Consider the following 21,950-nt stretch of genomic DNA (forward strand, 5'->3'; position numbering starts at 1 on the left):
ATTTTTCAAATGCGGGATCATTTGAATCATATATATATATATATATATATATATATATATATATATATAGAATGGTTTTAAACGATTGAGAATATGCTACTTGATGCGTCTACAATATCCGTGCTCACCTCAGGCAGTGTATAACTACTTACCAGATTCAGGCTCTGAAACATCCACTGCAATGTAAACGAAAAACAACAAAAAGGGCGAATATATACTCAGTTGGAAACTAATTGGGTTTTTCGAGAGACTCATCTGAAACCCAGCTGAATCTCTCGGTTTTGATATTCCCAGGCAACCGAACGTGCTTCACCAGACCGCCTCATGTTTCATTCGCTACGATATTCGAGATATCGCGATACATATATATTTTTGTGATGCACTACTCAAGTAAAACATAAGGTTGTACGGAAACTCGAGGACTGCGCCCACCTGACGAGCCCCAAGCAGGACAAAACCGGTCGTGGGCTGTCGAGGACTTTTTAGCAACCTTATGAGTAGTGCATAACAAAAAAGAGCATTAAAATGAGTTGTTTGGTAGCCGAATAACTCACATTCAAACAGTTACAAGGTAGGGTGCTAAAATTCTATTTTGTAAGTTATATGGAAGTTTAAGTTTTGGATGAGTGAAACGCCTTGGAGGGCGATTCTGCTGTTCTTTACCACAGCATTCTTTGCGTAGCCTCCTACAACCTGTTCCTGTCAGCCTGGCAGTCAACACAAATGGGTCCATTCACTCGCACATCGGGTGTAGACACTGAGGTTTGTGAACTCAGATTTTCAAAACATATCCATGCTACATGTACTTTGGCTCTGTCGTCCAAACAAGCAAATTTTTAGTAATGAATTTGAGCAAAAATGAACAAAACTTAATCAATGAAAGTTCCAAATTTTCCAACTGAAGGACTATGTAAATGGTTAAATATGAAGCGGCAGTACAGCACTGACAATATGCAAATTGACGCATGTAAAATGCTCTAGTGAACTGGTAAAATAAAAAAAACATTATCTCGTCAGGTTCGGGCAGTGTAAACTCTGCAAGAAAGCAGGTACTTCACATTGGTGAATACTCAAGTATACGCAACAATCGAGGCATGGGCCTGATGGCTATTTGATAGCCGATATTCCCACATTCTTGCGTTGCATTCATTACAAATTTTCAAGGTTGATGAATGAAATTGGATGGAGAACGATTTTCCGGTAACGCTGGTCCATAACGCAACATTTGTTCCGTAACCCGATGCGGCCTGCTATTTTGTTCGTCTCAGCCCACATAATCAACGGAAATTGGATTATGCTGCTTCGGGCTACCCAGTGTTTCGTTTACTCCAGGACACAACAGAACGTGCTAATGTATGGTTTGGTGGTGCGGATGAGATAGCTGGAAAGCTGTTCACCCAGGCAAATCCGTTCGTGGAAATGGGTAGCGCATGCATTCCGAGTTGATGATCCGTAAGCATATTACGAGTTATGGTTAAAAAAAAATGAATACTGTGGTTACTGTAGTGGTATGCAACGCTGCGAGATGAGATGTGCAAACGTATCAGGAGTTGACCATGTTTTCTTGTGTTTTGGCACGGAACACTGACATCCAGGTCTTATCATCACTATTTTATCGAAAATAGCGATCGTTGCTTCTGAGCATAACTTATATAGCTCGAAATCACCGGTGCGGTTGCCATAAATAAAACGAAGCCTTCCTGAAATCTTTGAGACAATAATAACTCTCTCGAAATCAGAAAATTTCAGACCAATCAAGCAAGTCAGTCATCAAAGTTAGACAAAATCTGGACATCAACTACAACGTCAGAAATAATGATTGGCAGTTTTAGTCTCTCCATCAATAGATGACCATTGTTGCACTGAACAGAAGATTTCCCAAGGAATTTGCTGGAAGAATCGATGAAATTGATTCTTCTAGTAACCTCTTGATTGCTCTTAACTAGTCTTCTTAATAAAAATGCTTGCAACCGGAATGACGCCGCTAAATGCCTTCATTTTTCATGTGTTCCGAAAAGCTTGGTGAAACAGATATTAATTCGCTATCACTGTTCTGAATTCATGTTTTTCACCAATTGGAGCCTTACAATTTTCATTTTCAACATTGTTTTGTTCAGCTTACTAGCAGTTTCATGCGTAAATCATAATCTGTGAAAAATGAAGGGGTTTGTGCAATCCAAATACAGTTCTGGGAAATTGCAATTAGACGCACCAATCGTGTATTCGGCCTCAAAGATAAACTGAGGAGTTTGTCCAGTTGTTCGCAAGTACACAGTCAAATCGGTGTTCCACAATGTTACCGATTTATTTCGCAGCCATCCACAGTAACTGGCAAGTTGTCTCACTTGACCCACCGATCCTGCGTAGATCACCACGGATCCCTCATTACAGTCAAGCTGTATGGATGCAGAAATATATAACAATAAAGGGAGATGAATTTGGTTTAGAATAAATAATCACAGCCATCGAAATATATTCGTTTTGGTGAAAGTGTTGTATCGCCAATGTCATCCTAGGTGATTTTGCCGTGGTACGTCTCGCTTCCGGAACGAGTTCATCCTGTGCCTAGATCAGTGGCTTGCGGAAAACGTGGCTTTCTGTACGAGTAGTGATAGTATCTCAACGAGTCTCTCAGTACAAGATCGCCTATCTAACTGCAGTGTGGCGCTATGATTCGGAGGACTGCTTCACATGACTGATCAGCATCCGCAGCCAAATACTGGTGTATTAGCAGGTTTTTCAGTAAGTGAAACGTGCTCTGCTGATGGTTTTCCACGAGATCAAATCGTCTCCAAGGTGTATCTTGACATAGTCCAGCAGTATTTAACACATTCCATTAAAACATCAATCATAAATGATAAAGCAATCCTCTAAGTTGTGCTCCAGATTGATAACGGGGTCTCAGTATGGAAATAGAAGTCTTTACTATAGGTCACGCCTTTTGCAGTATGTTCTTCCACGGGGACTGCCTGATGTTGACCTTATTCGGTCACTGGCTACCTACTCCTGCTCTGACACTCTAGGCTAAGTCCAAAAAAATTAGCGGCAAGAATCAAAGATTCGATAGTTTTCGCTTCGTGGAGAGCAGGGGGACTTCGGCAACAAAGTACGGGATTGATTGTTAGGCATTCCATTTGCGAAAAGGCATTGGTCGCCCAACGATTCTTGCAGCACCCATCTTTCTGACGCGACTGGTCATTTGAGATGTCGACAGTCTACTCTCTTCCTGATTAGGTTTAAATGCCTTTGAAGTTAGTATGGTGGTGAGACAGTAGTGGTCTAATCAGGTTTTTCTGTCAATGATGATATAAGGGCTCGAATTAAGATGGACCGATTGGCATTCTCTGTTTTGTTGTGATTCATTGGTCCACCAAATGTCATTTCTTTTGTTCATCATTTTCTTATACTTATTGGTTCACTTGCAATTTGCGGTGGCTTACGGTCTGCTAGAAAGTAACCATACGGCAACAAGACAGACTGGTGCGAAGCATAAGTCGCAAATGGATGAAGAGAAACAGAGGACTTTCATATGCGAGGTACGCCAGATAGCCCTTCGGACTAATCCGAATACATTCTAGATAAACTCAAAATAAGCAGGCGCTTGATATCTTAAAAATATGTACAAACGCAACAAAGAAGAAAGGAAGTACCTTCTCACTGACGGAGACACTACACCTCAAGTAGTGACGTAATGAAAGCAGTACAGATGCCAACATTAGCTTGCAGACTAACAGCTACGCGATCAAAATCAGCAAACCGATAACTAAAAACACCTGAGCCGACAGTATTTCTCTGTTGCAACTTTTGGTAGTTAATTCTAATCAAGGGCGTCCTCGATTAACTTGTTCCTTAGATAAAAGCCTCATTTTTAATTAAACATCTCGGTCCATCGACTTCGAACTAATGACCACACAAACAGCATTTAGGCGTCGACAGAACAAATGCAAGCTTTACATCGGATACAAAAGACAATTTGGCTTACGTAAAGCCTGATGAAGTTCAAATCAATCCGCTGGTTTTGCTTCTTTTGGATTCTCCACAGGCAATTCAAATAAGCCTGTAGGTGGAATCCTTCTGGTGGAGCAGTGAATGTACCACTTCTGTTGGTTAACGTGAACTGACATTCGACTAGAGGATACAAAAAGCACAATCATCACTGACAGCTAAAATCATCGCACTGAGAAAAGCACTCATAATTGAGCCCCTAAATGTAAAAACTAATGTAAACAGCACTACTCGGCTTTTTAGCGTAGATCTGATTCGCTCACAGGACGAAACCTGAATTGAACATTTCTTAATCTCCCTAAACTACCACCAGTTAATAAGTAGTTTGGAAGGAAGAATAATTTACACAACGAACTGGACTTTCACCTTAGAAGTCCTCACTCGGGGAACTAGTCAATACTTGACGCCATAACGTGGTTTCTGTAATTAGAGAATGAGTGGAGCTGTATCCTGTGCAAATGATAGCTAACCTCACTGCTGTTCAGCCACATGAAGTCAAAAGCTTAATTGTCTAGCCATCGACCAGAAGGTCACCTGTTCCATACTCTGAGTTTCGTTTCGTGGGATGCGCACTGCTGATGATTCTCAACACGGAGATAATAACTCTACAGTCAGCACAAACAGACCTTACTAAAACAACTAGTTATTGATCGATATACGAACCTGCAAAGCACCCCTAAGGAAGTAGTTATTTTGTATTTGCTTGTAAGCGTCGTAAAAGCAGTCTTCCTCCCAATCAGGTTTAAATCCTCGAATCTTTGTCTTTCAAGGAAAGTCCACTCCAAATTTGGATGAATTTACCGAATTCTCATTTTATTTACGTTTGTTATTCTTGTGATCCTTAAGTTCAGTTTACCTCTGAATTAATTCACCAGGGATGCGTTATCCAAATGTTTCATGTAAAGGCCGTTTAACGGGTTGATCGATTCACCATACCAAAAAGCCGCGTTACTCCCAGGACTGGCGTAAACCTGCCCAGAATGCGCCGCCATTCTCGGTAAATTTTTAAACTGTTAGAAATTTACTCCTTTTTAGCCCGCTTCAAATTGTAATCTTTTTCTCTATCATAAAGAGATGTGAACATGGTGTAAGAAGCATGACTCAAGTCACTGAATTCGTGTTTAGGATGTAGTCGATACTTCAACTTGACAGATGGTTTAAGGGTGTGCTTACCTGGAGAAAATTTAGCACACTTTTTGGTCACCTTTCCACATTATTTTTATCCTCCTAAGTTAGCTTTTTTCGCATTTATCCCTCTTGCGTTGCATGCCCTGGTTTCTGATCTCTGATCACCTTGGTTGCATATCCCATATTGTGCACTGATCATATCGATCAGAGCCGAGTTCTCGCTTGTACCATTAGTGCAGATTTCATGTTTCGGCCATTCACACACTCTTCCAAACTCTTCCTTATCCTGAATTCGTCAGAGTCTCTGGCATGATTGGTCACTATCTTTTCGAAGACCGGTTTCGCCCCTCTTGGGGCTCATGCAGCACATTCAGTTGCAGAATATCATAAACGAGAGATTCAGTTGAGTCTCTCGTAAAAACCAAATTGATTTGCAAATGAGTGTGGTTCTCAAAAATAGTACAATTTGGGTTCAAGTAGAACATAAGGTTTACGGAAACTCGGGGACTGCGCCCACCTGATGAGCCCCAAGAAGGGCGAAACGGATCGTGGGCTGTCGAAGAGTTTTCAGAAATCTTGTGAGTAGTTTCCCTCATGAAAATATACGGTGATATCTCGAATATTTTGCCAACTAAAACATAAGGCAGCCTGTGTGTATCACATTCGGTTGTAGAATATCATAAACGAGAGGTTCAATCGAGTCTCTCGTGAAAACCAAGTTGATTTGCAAATGAGTGTATTTCTAGGTGCTTCCGTAGGACAGTTAGACATCTTTGCAATGTGTGAGCATCAATCAACTTTATTAAGCATCTATCGAACCAGATTTCTGTTATTGGATCAATAACTAGAAAACACTTTGGGTTGTATATAATGAATGTCCAAAAACCGTGGCAAGCCTCTCGCGCACTTACGCGCCTCGTACGTTGCCCTGAACTCATCGCCAGAACGAAGCTCCTCGCTTATCAACTCCAAATCCATCCGTGGTCGGGAAGAGAGAAACACCAACTCATCGTGGTGCCCACAATAATCGCCCACAAAACAGCAAGTCTTGCGAAATCCATTGAATACTTTCAACGTGTTCTTCGTGCATTGTGTAGCTCGGCCGCCCAACTGAAAGTCCAACAAAGGTGGAACTTTAATTAATCATAGTGTTTCAGCTTGCGACCGGTCTTAGAAGAAAAGACTACAAGAAGATGCCTTTCTCACCCTTCCTTCAAGACGGATTTCGCTTCCAAGAACAACAAATGAAGTCGGTGTCGAAGGAAGCAATATTGAGACCTCGTCAAAGAAATTACCTCTTCCTGAGGGAGCTTGGCTGCGAGGAATACTATGGATACAATCGCACGGAGGCGGTGTAGACACATATCGTCACAAAGTTATAAGTCAAGCTTATTCTTCAGGCGAACTTCTAATCATACAACATCAAAACTCCTACAAGTATTTGTGTGTAGGTAACATAGTTGTACGCCAGATTTGAACGTGCAAACTGGAAAAAAGAACCAGTTCGAGACGAAACGATATGCCTTGTGATTGCGTGGCTGGCGGAAAAAATAAGAGAAGTTTAACATAAAAAATTAATAGAAAGCTGGTTAGCATGCAAACAGAATATAAATTCCAAAAACTCCTAGTCTTATCAGTAGAATCTTCTCTAAATCCTTTCAGTGATCCTATTTAAACGAATACACCTATAAAACTCGCTGTCCTCTACTGGGTAGTTCGTCCCACAAGTGAAGCCGATCTGTGCTGTGAAGCCAAGGAGCACTGCATAGATCGACTCCACTTGCAGCACGAAATATTCACCACAAATTCTCAAATCACCCTGAACTACCGCGAAATTTATCTAACGTAAGTGTATTATCATTGATAATAGATAAATCCCAAGCAATCAATGATGATTACGAACTCTATGTTCTTAGGCAAGCTGAATACAGAAAAAGGAAAGAAGTCTTCACGCTCTATCCTGTCGTTTACCGGGAAAGAGATTCCGTCCAAGGAGTGTTGTTCGGTTACAGTATGTGTGTATGAGCTCATATTTCAGAATTTACAAATCCAGCTCCCTATAACGTCAACTAGGGTGTTGTTTAACTCACCGTTACATCAATTATGAGCTTTTCTAGTTTAATCTTGTTGATTTTGGATGCGGGCTAATTACTAAACCTTATTAGTGTAATTAGCGACAGTACAAAGGCGCCAAAATGTGGGTTGGTTTTGTTTACTTCAAATTTGCTACTGAAATTTTCAGATCCATTATTGTCATCTGCTAGCTAGTGATAATAATTTGATCGGACAGTCTGGTGCAGAATTCTCTCCTGTCTTCGAATAAAAACGCAAAGTTCACGACCAGCTACCTACCGAAAGAATGTGAACTTCCCGAAGGCGTGGAGTCAGATTTAATTCTAATCCAAACGAGTTTCTTCAGAAGCTAGGGGATCGTTATTTGCAGTGTAGCAAGATTCGGATTGGTAGTCACAACTCCCAGTACCGGTTTCGCGCTACCGGAAAATACTTGATCACATACGTGGCCACGTGAACACGTTCGCCTGTTTAGACGAACAGTGTTGGGGTAGTGCTAACAAGCTCGTCCAACGGCGATTGGATATGAACTGCTGATGGGCGAAACTCGAGTATAATAATTCCCACCATTTGCCGTGGACTGACCTGAATAATTGCTCCAGGACAGGAGAACGACTACTCGAACGAAATGGACGGGAATATGAACAATGCACATCACGCAAACCCCACAACAGAAGTCAAAATAGCTGTCCATTGGGTTTCAAGCCTGTATGGGGCTACCTAAGAGGCGAGTGAGTCCATCTAGAGTGCATGAACCCGCAGTTCCCTAATTCACCAAATCAAGAAAGGGGACTATACGCGTGAGTGATGCAGGCCACTTGCCAAGTTGTGTTGTAAAATGCTCCAGGAATTTCGAATATCTCCGATGACTTTCCGCACCATAAATATGCGGCCACTCGTTGTGGCTCACAGAAGCTCTTTTAAATAAATTCGATATCTGTCTACTTTAGGTCAGATGGAGGGCAAAAACGTGTACCGATCCGCTTCGCATTTACTGCGGTGTTTTCGAACGACAAGCGGGTTTCATGTGTAAAACCTATAAGTTGTTGAAAAAATGAGGAAAATATGCATCTGTAGGGCAAAGTGCTGGGATATGCTGGAAGGACGAATAGATTTACCGTATGATTCCATTTTGCACCACCGGATGTTTTTATTAGGGTGATTTAAACTACTTATTATTTACAGTAAATGAGTCGCGATTTAGAAATCCTTCTGGATTTAACTGGAGCGGTAGAAGTGAATTTTCATCTCTTGTTGTCCTTCTAAAACTTCAGGGCAAGCACGACAAATTCACGGAAAAGAGTATCTTCTAACTGCCTGAAAATGTGACCTCTTAATTCAAACGGAAGTTAAAGGAGCCAGATAGCAGTTTAAATACTTTCTGTCATCTACTTACAAAGTGGCGTTGATAAGTATTCAAGCGGTTCCACGCAAAAAGCCACTTTTGACTACTATACTACCATACCACTAGTATACCATACTACAGATATAGCCAAGGCTTCGTCTGAGCTATCCGTTAAATTTGTACAAGAATGTTTCAGAAAGCAACCAGCAACGCTGTTCTGGCATCACAAAATGACGCACCAAACTTATCAAAATTCATTGGTGTTAGCAAACCAAAATCGACGAAAATTAAGTTAACTACTATGGCGTTTTCTGATTTTCATCAAACCGAACACAAAGAAACATGAGAATAGCGGCAGTGGAAGTTGAGATTAGACCACATTTCAGTTGTGCAAATAACTGGTTTGAGGGGGCAGGTATACATAAATGTGTAGTGAATAATCTTTGATTTTTCGCTAGCTTTGCACCAACTTGAGATTAGCTTGCGAAGTTAAATTCGATCTCATTAGGGAATAGGTCACGTTCCACGATAGAGTTCTAACGCGCTGCAAGACGGTTACCATTTTGCGAACGTAGACCGAAGTGAGGTCAAGAACCCAAATTGTATATTTTGTTTACCAACGTTGCGCAAATGTTTGGCCACAATCTTGCAACCGCATACCCCACTGGTTCTCTATGTATTTTGACTTACATTGAACCGGGAGAAGCGCAAGAAGATCGGCTTCTTATTTCTCGGTTTAATCACCCAGACACATTCTACTGAGGAACCGGAACTTGCACGCCATTCTATCAAACCACTTGGCGCGTGATATTTGTGGCAGTCTTCCACTGTAATGAAATTATATGCATGCTTCATTAGTTTCTTGATAGTAACGTGTAAGTTAAATCTGATCAGTGTAAAAGGGTGATGTTACTGAAAGCTGAGTATATTTCATTGTGAATTCTGGGACTAGATAAAAAAATTTGCTTTATGTTGCATAGACCTATCAGCGTACAAATTATCGCTTTGCAGCCTTCAAGAAATACAGATGAACGATATGGAATTTGCATGATGACAGCACACTATCTGAAGAGAAGTTCATTACGACAAATCTTACTGGTACACATAAAATGGCTAATGACCGGTGTTTAAATAGCAAGGGCTACTAAATCGCGGTGGTGCCAGATGAGCAAAAAGACTAGCAAGTTCATTATTGTTTCAAACTGCGCATTAGCTGGGATGTGAAACGCCATGAACCGTCCATAAGGAAACCCATGGGTAAGACATTTTATTCAAGTAAAATACCAGTATGCGGACAAAATGTTTTCCTATTTGCAAAGAGGAAATAGCTGCGGTCACCAAACACTAGTTTTAGGGTTAATCTGCCTGATGGAAGCCAACTTGACCATCATAGATTGCTTTATTTATCCACATCGCATCACAGATTGAGTTTTATCATCAACTGTGAGATCACAATCTTATAAACCCAGTAGACTCAACTAAACTAGGCGGTTATCATAACGTAGTATATAACACTTGGCGTTTCTGAGCGTCCTGCCTCGTCTTGCTTGGGAAAAATCAAATGAAATCGCACAAGTCCACTAACCACAAAGTATCACTGAACCTCCTAGGGGAAGAGATGTCCCACTGCGGGGGCACTATTCGGAGACCATCCAAAAGCAGATCACGTCAAGCGAACCACATCGTTAATGGCACTGAGAACCACTGGTAGGAATAAAACATTTGTACATTGATGCTGGGTTTTTTTTCGGATAGCTTTATTACATTTTCAGGATGATATTTCAACTAGGAAGTTAACAAAAGTCATCCAAAATCGATGATTTTCCATAAAACCTGGGTGTTATACCCTGTTAGCAAAATCCAGACACAGAAATCAGTAAGAATGTTTTTTAATAGTTTCGCTTATCAATAGGGGAGAATGGGTACAATACATATGCATTGAAAGCTTTTTCAAGAAAAAGCCCCACAGTCCAGGGCAGCTCTTCTTTATGCATAACTTGTCGGGGTAAGGCAGTCTTTCAATGGAAGCCTGTCGCAGTGTCCCGATACCGAGGACTACGTCATATGTAATATCATCCTTAGTGTTTCCAGTAGCACAGGAGAGTATTAGAGAAAACAGCGATCAGTTATCGGGTGATTTCAGACGCATTCCCTTTCAGGTTAGATACGATTACATGTCAGTATAAAATTTTTGTGGTACTTTTGCACGCTTTAATTATCTGCTTACAAAATTTCACAGGGCATCGATTTCGAATAACTCATTACCGTAAATGGGAACTCCCCAAAAAGCTCAGAAGATGAACCAAACTGAAATTCTGGGGGCGAATTTGCTATTTTCGCCTTTTTATTTCTGTTGCAACAAAGTGGAACAAGTTGAAAGCTATTTTAGATATCAAAGGTAAAGAAAATTGTGGTAGAATGAGGTAGAGGGACAAAAAACGAGGAGAGAACGACTTGAGTAGTGCTGACGTGGAGGCCTGTACGGCGGTCACAATCGTTCACTGAGAGTTTTTGAGTATACTCGTTAAAGTGCAATAAAACCACTCACTTGATTCGTAGGTCGCTTCAAATTCGTGATACGGATAAACCTGATTCACGTGGACATAAAGGGTCATATGTGGTCCAGTTGACCGTATTGACGGGAGAATAATAGGGCCACACGCTTTCCGAAGCATTCTGGCAGTACCACTCGTGCCATCGTACACTTCAAGGAAACTATCCAAGCATCCGGCTTGCTCGCTTTTCAGCTGTCGGTCATAAGTATCATCAAACGGAAAACCGATTAATCTTGTTCAGGTAAAACTTTTGTTTGGTAAACTCAGATCACAAACCAGTCGGTTCCACTGTTCGAATGTCTGCTCGGCCAATCGAGTTGCATCACACGTCCATGTATATTAGCAAACTAACAGGAAGTTACGTGAAGTCAATATTCTCAACTTTTTATCATATGGCGGAAGAAGTCGGGAGATTTCGCAAATTGGGTTTGAATCAGATGGTTGTAGCGTAACTCCTTGTCTTATTGTTTCTTTTCTCCTCAATCCGGTTCACCGCACTCAGTGAATATGTGCGGCGATGACGGATTTAAGCTGAGGCAAACAGTCCACGTGATCGAGACAACTGTGCTTGTCACTACCGACCGGCCGCAAAATACCAGTTTTAGTGGATCAAACAGAACTGTGTAAATTATTTTCGAAATGTGAATCTGTCATCCTATTTCCTACTGACAACATCTCTTATTGTTTCTTTTCTCCTCAATCCGGTTCACCGCACTCAGTGAATATGTGCGGCGATGACGGATTTAAGCTGAGGCAAACAGTCCACGTGATCGAGACAACTGTGCTTGTCACTACCGACCGGCCGCAAAATACCAGTTTTAGTGGATCAAACAGAACTGTGTAAATTATTTTCGAAATGTGAATCTGTCATCCTATTTCCTACCTGACAACATCTTCTTTCCTGTCCTTCCTATGGATTAACTTGCAGGTCACGATAACACAATTAGGCATAAACCCGACACTAATACAAATCTTGAATAGACCAGTAAGTTCGATACGGAACCATGTAAATCTGGAGCTGAGAAGGAACCAGTCATCGTTGATTTACCAGTACTTAGATTTTGAGATGACAATAATCTGTCATTTCGGTGCGTGATAGGTCACTGGCAGATCAAGATGACGGCGTTTATCGTTAATCCTACTTTGGTTCTTCTAGGCTTTGAGACTCGCCATTTGGCGACTATTCATGCGTTTGTACGAATTAATGTCAAGCAGTCCACTTTCTATGTAAGCGCTTCTGTATCCAACGTGTTCTATAGAAGACAAGTGTGGATACATATTCCTCTGGATTTATTGATTGCATTCAAGGTCGGTGATTCAGCTGACTGAAATATGAAGTAACTCTAAGCGCGATTCTCCAATCGCATGCTATCGGGATCTGGAATTTTGTGAACACTACTCACTGGTTAAACCAAAGCACTAGTAGACCTGTATGAGGTCCCGATTCACGTTAGCCGTTTAGTCATTTTGCCATGAATAAATGGTAAGATTACGTTTACATCAGTTAGCTCCATTCAAATGTTCTGCGACTGGAATAGTAGGTGCTGTATTTAAAAAATATGGATGTCATTTGATTTGTCGCTTAAAAACGGCTGGGAGAGCGGCAGAAAGAGTTAACCATTCAGATAACTTACAATGTGGACGATGTCCCCGTTCGCCCCGTTCGGTGTTACACAGGCTCAGATTATGCCACTGTTCGTTAAGGTAGGCGCCATCCAACGCGATCAAATAAAATGTCACAGATACACTGCAACGTAGCTATCCTGTACGGGTTTCATCTCTGGGTACTTGTGGGTAGTTTTGGATTTTGTAGAAATTAAGTTTCTCAGATAGTCCTGCTTTGGTGTGATTGTCCTGTTTAAGCCACTAAATTGGTACTTTCCCTAACATGTGGGGATTTTGACCACTTCTTGTAAGTCCTCGTACAGTAATGCTAGCACGCTCCGTTCGCGTGCTAGACTTTCGGAATAGGTCACGCGGCAAGGCGTCGCTGATGTTCTGTTTTCTTTTCGATTCGTACTATCCATAAAAATAACGTCAGGACTGAAGCAGGGTTACTTAACCGATAGTGCAATATTTATCCATTTATTCCGTTTATTCAAAGTTGTGTTTATAGACGAGATCGGTTTGCTAAAGTTGCTAATCTTGACCATGATGCCCCTATACACCCAGGCGTTCCCTTTTCCATCTTGTGAGTTTCCTAATATCATGCGAAATGTGGGTTGAGCCTCAGGAGGAAATCCAGTGTCCTATTCCTGTCAGGGAATTCCCCTTTCGAGCTTTACCCGCTTATCCTAGTCCAAAAACATTTGACTCGCTTTACTCAAGCTTAATATGCAACCGGTAGCGGTTCCCTGTAGGCATTAGGTCAACTGCATCATCTGTGACAATGCGCGCTAGGTTATTGTATAAATTCTCTTATTATGTATCACGACTTCTGCCGCACCCGGATCTACTTCGGTTCAGATGTTCAAACAATTGTGCTCGCTTTCCTTCTCTTTCACATTACTTCAGAACTAATAGTGGAATTCTACTACAAATTCTTATTAGATCCACATCGTACCTTGATTTGGCTGTCTTATTCACACTGATATTCTGCAGGTTTGCAATAATCAAGGCGTTGAAACCGTTTGCCATTTCGATCACACGATGGTCGTAGAGAAGGCAAACCTCAGTATGCGTTTACGACATGGACGGATTTTTCGGAACTTTAGTTACATAACAGTCGAAATTTCTCTCGAAACGAGTGAGAAGTGGAGTCTACTGATTCAATTCTCAAGGGTTGCTTGACCTAGATTGTCAAGGTACGCAACGTTGAGCTCACTTCAAAGTAGTTAACTATGGGCTCTTCATCGCGTCACACAGTCCTTGTTTGATAGGCTTGACTTAATCTGGACGATAAGCACCCTTGAAAAACACAGTATACAACAAATGAAACACGATGGATCTGAAAGACAGGAGCAAGATAAGGATAATCCACCCTCTTAATGGCTTCCACCGTTATTTGTTCTGGGTTGATGCATAAAAATATCTCTTTGGAATGAGCCCCCTGGTTTTGTGGTTCTTCTACTAGTTTGGCGTCTGGGGCACCTATACACAATAATCCGGCAGCACAACTGCGCACCAAAAATGAATACACAAAACTACGAAAGTTGTGGCTTATTCACTCAAGATTCAGCAACACGTTGGATCGAAAATTCACCGAATCTGATAAAATGTTATTCCTTGCCTCAGAATACTTTACACACGGGTTCTATCTGTTATTCCTAATACAAATAAGCCATTGTGATCGGGGAACTAGTCCATAGTCCTCAAAATGTTTAACGCAAGGAGATAGTAATGCAACGCAACACCGGAGCTTACCATCATATGTTGCAACCGTAAGTCAATTGACGCAATGTTCGGCATATCCAGTTTCCATATACAGTCGAATTCCGGTGTTCCTTGCTTGCTGAATTTTATCAGACCAGACGGTGTTTTAATAACTTCAATGCAGTTTGCTGGAAACAAAGAATATCATGGTGTACGGGTGTTAGTTTGACGGAAGGGAATGTATCCTGAGCTGCTTAAAAATATCTCAGAAACTAATGCGTGAAGCACATACTCCTGTCATTAACAGTTGGATTCTAAATTGCGGTGGTAAAAAATGGATCGCTATTGTATAATTACACAGTCTGTTGAGGATTGTCTCGGTAATGAGAAAATCGTGACTCTTAATGTAACATACTCATACTGGAGCATGCAACTCTCATAAGTAAACGATAAAGAAGTCTATGATTGCGATTTCGCGTTGCAGGCTTTTGGAGGTCTTCAAAGCCCATCTATCTGGTCCAGGAAACAACCTTGGACAGGATGAGTCCACAGGCTGTTCACTTGAACCCATCCTCACACAGTGGATATGATTGCTGTCCGAAGGTGGGTCCATTAGAAAGACCGAAAACCACGTCGAATGGATGGATGGGCTAATTGGCTGCAAACCAGAAAAAACTGTGCTCCGACTGGCCCCAATATTGACCAGTTAGAGTCATGTTCCTCCACCTAGACCCTTGGCTTCATCACAAATGTTCACATGGGACATTGCAGCTGAATGCAGCTGCCGGGCATTTTCCCTTCTTTGAAATGATGATTAAGGTTGCTACACCGGATGAAGTACCACACTTAGTTGAACAACAAATCAAGTACCGATGAAAAAAGGTGCACCCTACACTGTGATGTTGTTTAATAGCAAGCACGAACTAGGCGATCAGAATCCAGTAGACACGAAAATAAGCATCTACCTGCGCATCGTTTTTCGAATTGAACACTCTCAAGCATCCCTCTGAATAGTGAACAACAATGAATGAACACCATTCGTCAGAAGTGGGGGCGCAGCACCAGGCATCTGACAATACTACTTGCATGCTTCATCAGTAGTATACGTTGTCACACCAGTATAGGTGTTGGGAAACCAAAAGAGTGCTGTAAATGTGGTTTTTAAGGTTCCTAATTATAACGATAATTTCGGCAACGCGTTTAGTAAAGCTGTTAGCGACTTTTGGAGCTTTGTGTCCAACTAGCACGGATATTAATGGGAATGGTTATTCGTTATTTCAGTTTTCATTAGAGCGAAAGTGCTTCTGGTTTGAGGCCGTCCATTAAAACACGTCGATTAGTTCAGAATTCCGGAACATTATTAAATTGAATGGCACATACGAACTGCCACACACAGAAAAATGAATACGCCTGCCTAATATGGATGGATGTCGAAACTTAATCTTTACACACATGTAGAAACCAAATGCTGTAGGTTTTCGAAACCCACAGTTACACACGTATTAGGTGCGTTGGATTTTGCGATTACAATGCAAGTGATATTTGTGTCAGCGATGCCAAACCCCCCTCCCTCTCATGGGCTCGTTTGGGTCACAATACCCACTGAAACGACGCGCGGGAGTCGAAAATTTTATAACCTATGCCAATAAATGAGATTCAGGAAACTTCATCACATTCTGACAACGCATTTAGGATGTTAGTGACGCTCAAATAAGTTAATCGGGAAAATTAGAGTAGCTCGTCCTTCCAGCGTCGGATGTGATAATTTTGTCCTCTTCATCCAATCCACGACCTAAGCGATTTTATAAAACCAACATCAGGCATATGATTGTCTTGTTGGAAAGATCCTCTTTACCAGAATATTTGTAGAAAATTGGCAAGCACAAAAGACAGTCGAAACGGTCGTAGGGCGTTTTGTTTGCTACGTCAATGGACTTCAGTGTAGGCCCATTGTTTCACCATTCATAGCTTTGTATTAGTCGAGAGTGAGACTTACTTGATGTGTAGCGAGCTTTCAGTTGGTCAGTGCTAATGGGATCCGCCCGATGCAAGTGAATGAACAGTTGTGGTCCTGATGAAACAATAGGAACAATCGTCATTTCCCCACAATAGGTCCCTAGTAGGTTTGCATCAGCGGCTTCTCCATCATATATTTTCATGTAATTTTCTTTGCAATCAGTCTGGGAATTTCCAAGCTATTTTTAATCAGAAATCAAAAAAGATTATCGCTTTGATTTTTGGATTGGTGGATGTATGCGTAATTTTATTTGTCACATAGCATGAAAGTTTGAAGACAAGTTGCTCAAAGTGTGTGTCTTCACCAATGCTTTCTGGAGAACACACAGATATACATATTGCTCCAGTTAGGATGAACGAGTAAAGCTACACTACTATTGAATACGTGAGCGTAAATGTGTTACAGAGTTTGGGGAATTTCTCACTTTCAGACAACAAACTGGTCCATCCAAGCCGAGATATTCTATACACAGCCTGAGACTTTCCGGTCAAGTTTGCAGAGACATCAAAATGCCATACAAGGTAGGTCTTAAGGGGACGGAAGATCAATAAAACTGAAACAACCTGGGTGAAAAAACATAGCGCAAAATACTCTGATAACAACACACTAAACTGCATTGTTTCGGGAATATTATTTTGCTTAGGTGTTTCTAGCCAAATCTGATCATTACGTACGAAAGGCACCCACCATAAATAATGTACACACCCTCCCAATCTTGTCGGAAAAACATGCTATCGTGTTCTCGGGATCATACCTTAGAGTTGTGGACTATGTACGTAAGTTTGGTAAGCGTAGGCACTCCAGTTATTCGAAATAAATCGCAATATTCCTGGCCATGTGTACAGTTGTTAGGATTAGGTCCACGTAAGATTCTCGTAGATGATCTTAAATAAAATGCCTGAAGTAGTTTACTGACACGTAATGGTTTGCTAGCGGTTACTTAACTCATGGTAGGTTTGCCTGGTTCATCAGCATCATCATCTTTATCGAAAGCATGACATCAATGTTCAGCACTAATGCTTCACTGCAGTAACGATGTGGCATGAGAGTATTGTTAGTTGTAATTGTCATACCTGTAAGTGAGCTGATGTACTGTCGGGGCGCCCACACCTAGACAGGAGGACGATATGAGTCCTCAACTAGTCTTTAGCTCAAAAGCCTAGCCGCAATGCGGCGGTGTTTGGCGGTAAATTCAAATGTAATACCATCTTTACGGAACCAGTCGCCACATGTTCCAAGCCCAACATGGAGGATCAGGAGACTGTTTTCGTCAGAACTATAAACATCGACCAATCTGGTATGAGAGACTGTGAGTGCCGCGGGAATTCCCCCAGTACAGCTCAGTGGGTCACTGATGTGTGCAAACCGTCACACTAAGTTAAGGTTCATTCCGTTCGTGATGGGTTTCCTTGGTAAGCGGAATTTGTCACATTTGGAGGGATTTCAATTTAACCGAACCCGTGTACAGTTTGCTGACCAATGAACCAGCTGTTTACTTATCAATACTAATTGAAACTTGGCATATGTTACCTATTTTCCTCCCTAGTTCGCACCAATACTGTGCAGAAAACGCACATTAAGGGTAACTGCCGGAGAACACAAGCAGTTATTAATACAACGTCTATTAAAAAAGACTCCTTTCTACTGGTGGATGGCACAGACACGTAATATACCAGTTAAGACGCATTAACCGAGGACAGAGTATGTCAAGGCCATGATTGATCTCACGATGCACAGAATAGTCTTACTGACGGAACGACTTCACACACTGCTGTACGTAAGTTGCTCTTGCCTGATCTGAGCTAGAAGCGGAGATCAACTGCGATAATAGGGCTTGAGATTGGAAGCATCGGCTATAGCTCGTGAATACTTTCACACATATCATATTAAAACCACAGTGACAAAGGTGCATGCAGCTTGATGAATGAATTCCTGCTGTAGTTTGACCAAACGACCTTTGCCCGAGGCACATCGATCATGGTAGTTCTCTGTGAATCTTGTCACCGCCGTGATGGAAGAAATAACCTAGGATGATCCTGTCTAATGGCGGTGACTAAAATTTGGAAAAAACGTCATCCTGAAACATCCAGAACAGATCTTGGCTGTAGGTTTTGAACAGGTATAAGAATCCTTTGATAAAGGTAACTACTCACAAGGTTGCTGAAAACTCTTCGAGAGTCGACGGTATGAAAACCTCTTTTTGCATAATTACCTCTCTTGTCTTGTTTTTGTTTTCATCAGAATGAGATGAATGACTAAGAGGAAGAGTGCTTAATCAAAAGGATCGTTCTTTCCTGTTTGAGAGAGAGAGTGGAAGCAGAACGTGGTTGCTTTCAAATTACAGTGGCACACAGTAGATGGATCAGAATGAACCCCTTTGTAGATGGTTGCTTCAAGTAATTGCCACCTAAATTCTTGTATTTTCGCGGAATAAAATGAGCAAGAGGATTGGTTTGTTCTGTTGTAGCAAAAACAAAATCAAAATACCGTCTGGCAAACATCGTCCACACTCGAAGAAAATCACATCACTGAATGGCGATATTTTTTATGGTTTTCGCACTGCCCCCTAAAGTTACTCTGTCGTTTATGGAAAGTATGCCTCCGGAAATCCAAAGGCTTCATCTACCCGCTGAAGTTGTCACAACACAGTGATATCTTGTCTCTTCGGAGGATATCACTGATACACTGATGCCACACGTACACGGATGAAGATAAAATTTCGAAGCCTGAACCAGCTAGCCAGAAAATTGGAATATATTGACATAAATGAGATAGAGAAACGACACCAGGAAACGGTGGCGTCTCTCATATGGATTATCTTGAGAGAATCGTTTGTGTTTGAAAATAGTATTCTTTGCAGCTCATATACTCTGACATTTTGTCATGTCCAAACCTACAGCGAAGAGCCCGAGTACCGGGACTAGTTCTTTGTTGTGGATGAAACCGCTTACAGTGACATGTTTGCTTGTCATAGTGCATGATCATTTTAACACTTGTTAACACTTTTAAGGATCGAAACGGGGATGTCGAGCCGGGATTCTTGAGAACGGTGATGCACGTGGCAAAATTAGACATTTAGTGTATTAGTGCCGACTCTATCTACTCGCGCAAACGAGAAGCACCTGAAAAAGTCATATATGCTCGAAGCAGTTCTATAATTTTAATACTCAGTTTCACAACTCAAACCGGCGCCAAGTAACGCATGATTGGAAGCAGTAAATTAGCTGAATTGTTAATGGTACACACAGTTAAAAATCGTTGAATATTTTTTTGACACCTTACCAACCTGCTACCTTTCAAACTTAACCTAGGTTAGAATAACATGGAGCACACTAGACATAATCAAGGTGACGCAAATCCCGACTGATAAAATCACGGGGAGGTCACAAAATTCGATGGTACTCACTGAAAACGATTCAACATGAAGGATGATTCTCTTCCCATCTATGGGCTTTAAAGTCCATTGGGCGTCTTCCGCAGCATTTACCGCAGTCCCTGTGAAGTCTATTTCCCCTGATGTCTGAGATATGATACGCTTGGAACTTTCTGTGCAACGAAAAATTGGGAAATATAATGTGTAGAATGAATAAGCGAATAAAATACACATTTCTTTGATGCTTGTCAGTAAAGTTATCCAAACTAATAACTTCTAGGCTTTCATCTTTCCGCCCAAACTGGTTTTGATCGTTGTTTCCACAAATTTCGCTAATCACATTCATGATGCCTCATGAACTATCAATGTTGGACCTGTTTCAGGCGTTTATAGGAGCGTCTGGGACATATAATTTATCAATGTTTGTGTGGAAGGATTTAGTAATATTCACTTGAGATGCCATTTTGTAAATGAAGCGAGAAGCCGTCACCAAAAGTACCAGCCAAGAGGCGACCACTCGATATGTCTCAGGACTAATGGCCCTCTAAATCATTTAAGTGCTTCTTACCCTTCCAAAATAGGTTTCCTCTATTTAAAGACCGGAATCAAAACATCTATTAATGCCGATTGTTCCTTCGGGTGTCTCATTTTATCAACTGCCAATTTACGCTGTTTGGTATATCCAGAGCTGAGCAGATACTGGGAGTCCTGTTGACAAAGAGACCTCAATAAGCAGGTTTATTTGACTTTACTAAATGAAGCCCTATCTGATGAAGAAATCTGAAATCATATACTTTAGTCAGTTCAGAGCTGTCATGTCAATGGATGAAATTTTGGATCTCAGAAATGAATTCGCCAATTATGTCTGGAAATGACAACTGGCAAGAAACCAATGGTATATCGATACATTATGGAAAAAACTACTTCAATTTCCCTCGCGATCTGTAAAATCTTTAATCAATAATTTGTCGTAGAAATTGTCTGTGCAAGCAAAAGAATGGCATGAAACGGGAATGTCGTTAAAACGAGTCGACGCATGGCGGGAGAATACCTCTATCCTTGGTCGGAAACAGTGGCGCGGGAAAGATTAAAGGTGTAGTCAAAAGCTTTATGAAGGTAATGACTCAAAATATGTCTTCTTCCGGTTGGTTACATGACGTCATGTCGCTGCATCACCTTAAAAATTATCGGTTTGGAGGAAGCAAGTTAGGTTTCTAACAGTTGGAGCAGTTTTCGATATTCACGGATTAACCTGGCAAGTATTGGGACTCCCAAGGTTTATAGGATGTGCTACCTCACCGCATCTACGTATAGCATTGAAAGGTTTTTCTGCTTTATCCAGGTGAAATTTGGAACCTTATTTGTTCGTCGTCCCGATTCGTTGCTCGTTTAAGGTTGCGGACAGAACCACCAGTGTTTTTCTAATAGACGTGTTAGTAAAGATTTTGCGAGAATTCCCATGCTAAAAGATTATAAAAGGTAAAATATATCCCCCGGTTATACCTCCGAATTTAGGTTGACTGAAAACCATGTTCGATTTAATTGGTGCTCTCTTTCTACGTAATAACTTTTGTTTGACGAGAGGTGGCGTTTTCTACTTTTCACTTCGGAGGGCTTTTTATCTGGGCAGTGACCCTGAATGTTACCTCATGCAGTGTAGGTTTTTTCGAGTTGGCCGCACGCTACTGATAAAATTTTGAGTAGCTAGGTGACCGTGAGTTAGCAAATACCGTCCCCACAATTGATCAATATCAGTTAACAAACTGATAGCGAAATGCAAACGAGGTCAAGCGACACACTTACTGGCTGATTTCTCCCGTACTACGTTTTGATCTGATGAAAAGATTAAAAGGACACATGTTTGAATCATGCTGCTAGATCAAAGCTCTAATATGAGGAAAATTGAGTCATCTCATTAGAAAACAGTCTGAAAAAGATAACTGAGGTGTAGGTATTTCTTGCAAGACTTTACTGCAGCCAGGAGTCTTACTGAAGTCCCCGAAGGCCGTCCGTACAGAGTTCATTGCTGGCCGCTCCAGTTTCCAAGTTCTAACTTCAATGTTACGCACTAAGCCAGAAATATTAGGTGCCATGGTACTGTAAGAAGATAGAATCCTCCTTCAACTATTCTCATCAACTGAT

At 41.3% G+C, this 21,950-nt stretch overlaps 2 protein-coding genes across 2 annotated transcripts in view; one reads left to right on the top strand and one right to left on the bottom strand.

Annotated features, from left to right (window-relative positions):
- T265_04134 (hypothetical protein) overlaps positions 1 to 21,950 on the top strand; it is a gene marked incomplete at both ends in the record, with an annotated part of 43,000 nt that overhangs the window by 12,144 nt on the left and 8,906 nt on the right. The gene's annotated exons all lie outside the window — the stretch shown is intronic.
- Positions 5,454 to 16,613, bottom strand: T265_04133 (hypothetical protein; the record flags this gene model as incomplete). Its single annotated transcript, XM_009168791.1, has 4 exons — positions 5,454 to 5,764; positions 6,045 to 6,243; positions 14,470 to 14,606; positions 16,415 to 16,613. 4 exons carry the CDS (start codon positions 16,575 to 16,577, stop codon positions 5,454 to 5,456), a joined length of 810 nt encoding a protein of 269 aa, XP_009167055.1.

This window comes from Opisthorchis viverrini (genome assembly GCF_000715545.1).
Source record: "Opisthorchis viverrini unplaced genomic scaffold opera_v5_65, whole genome shotgun sequence".
NCBI lineage: Eukaryota > Metazoa > Platyhelminthes > Trematoda > Opisthorchiida > Opisthorchiidae > Opisthorchis > Opisthorchis viverrini.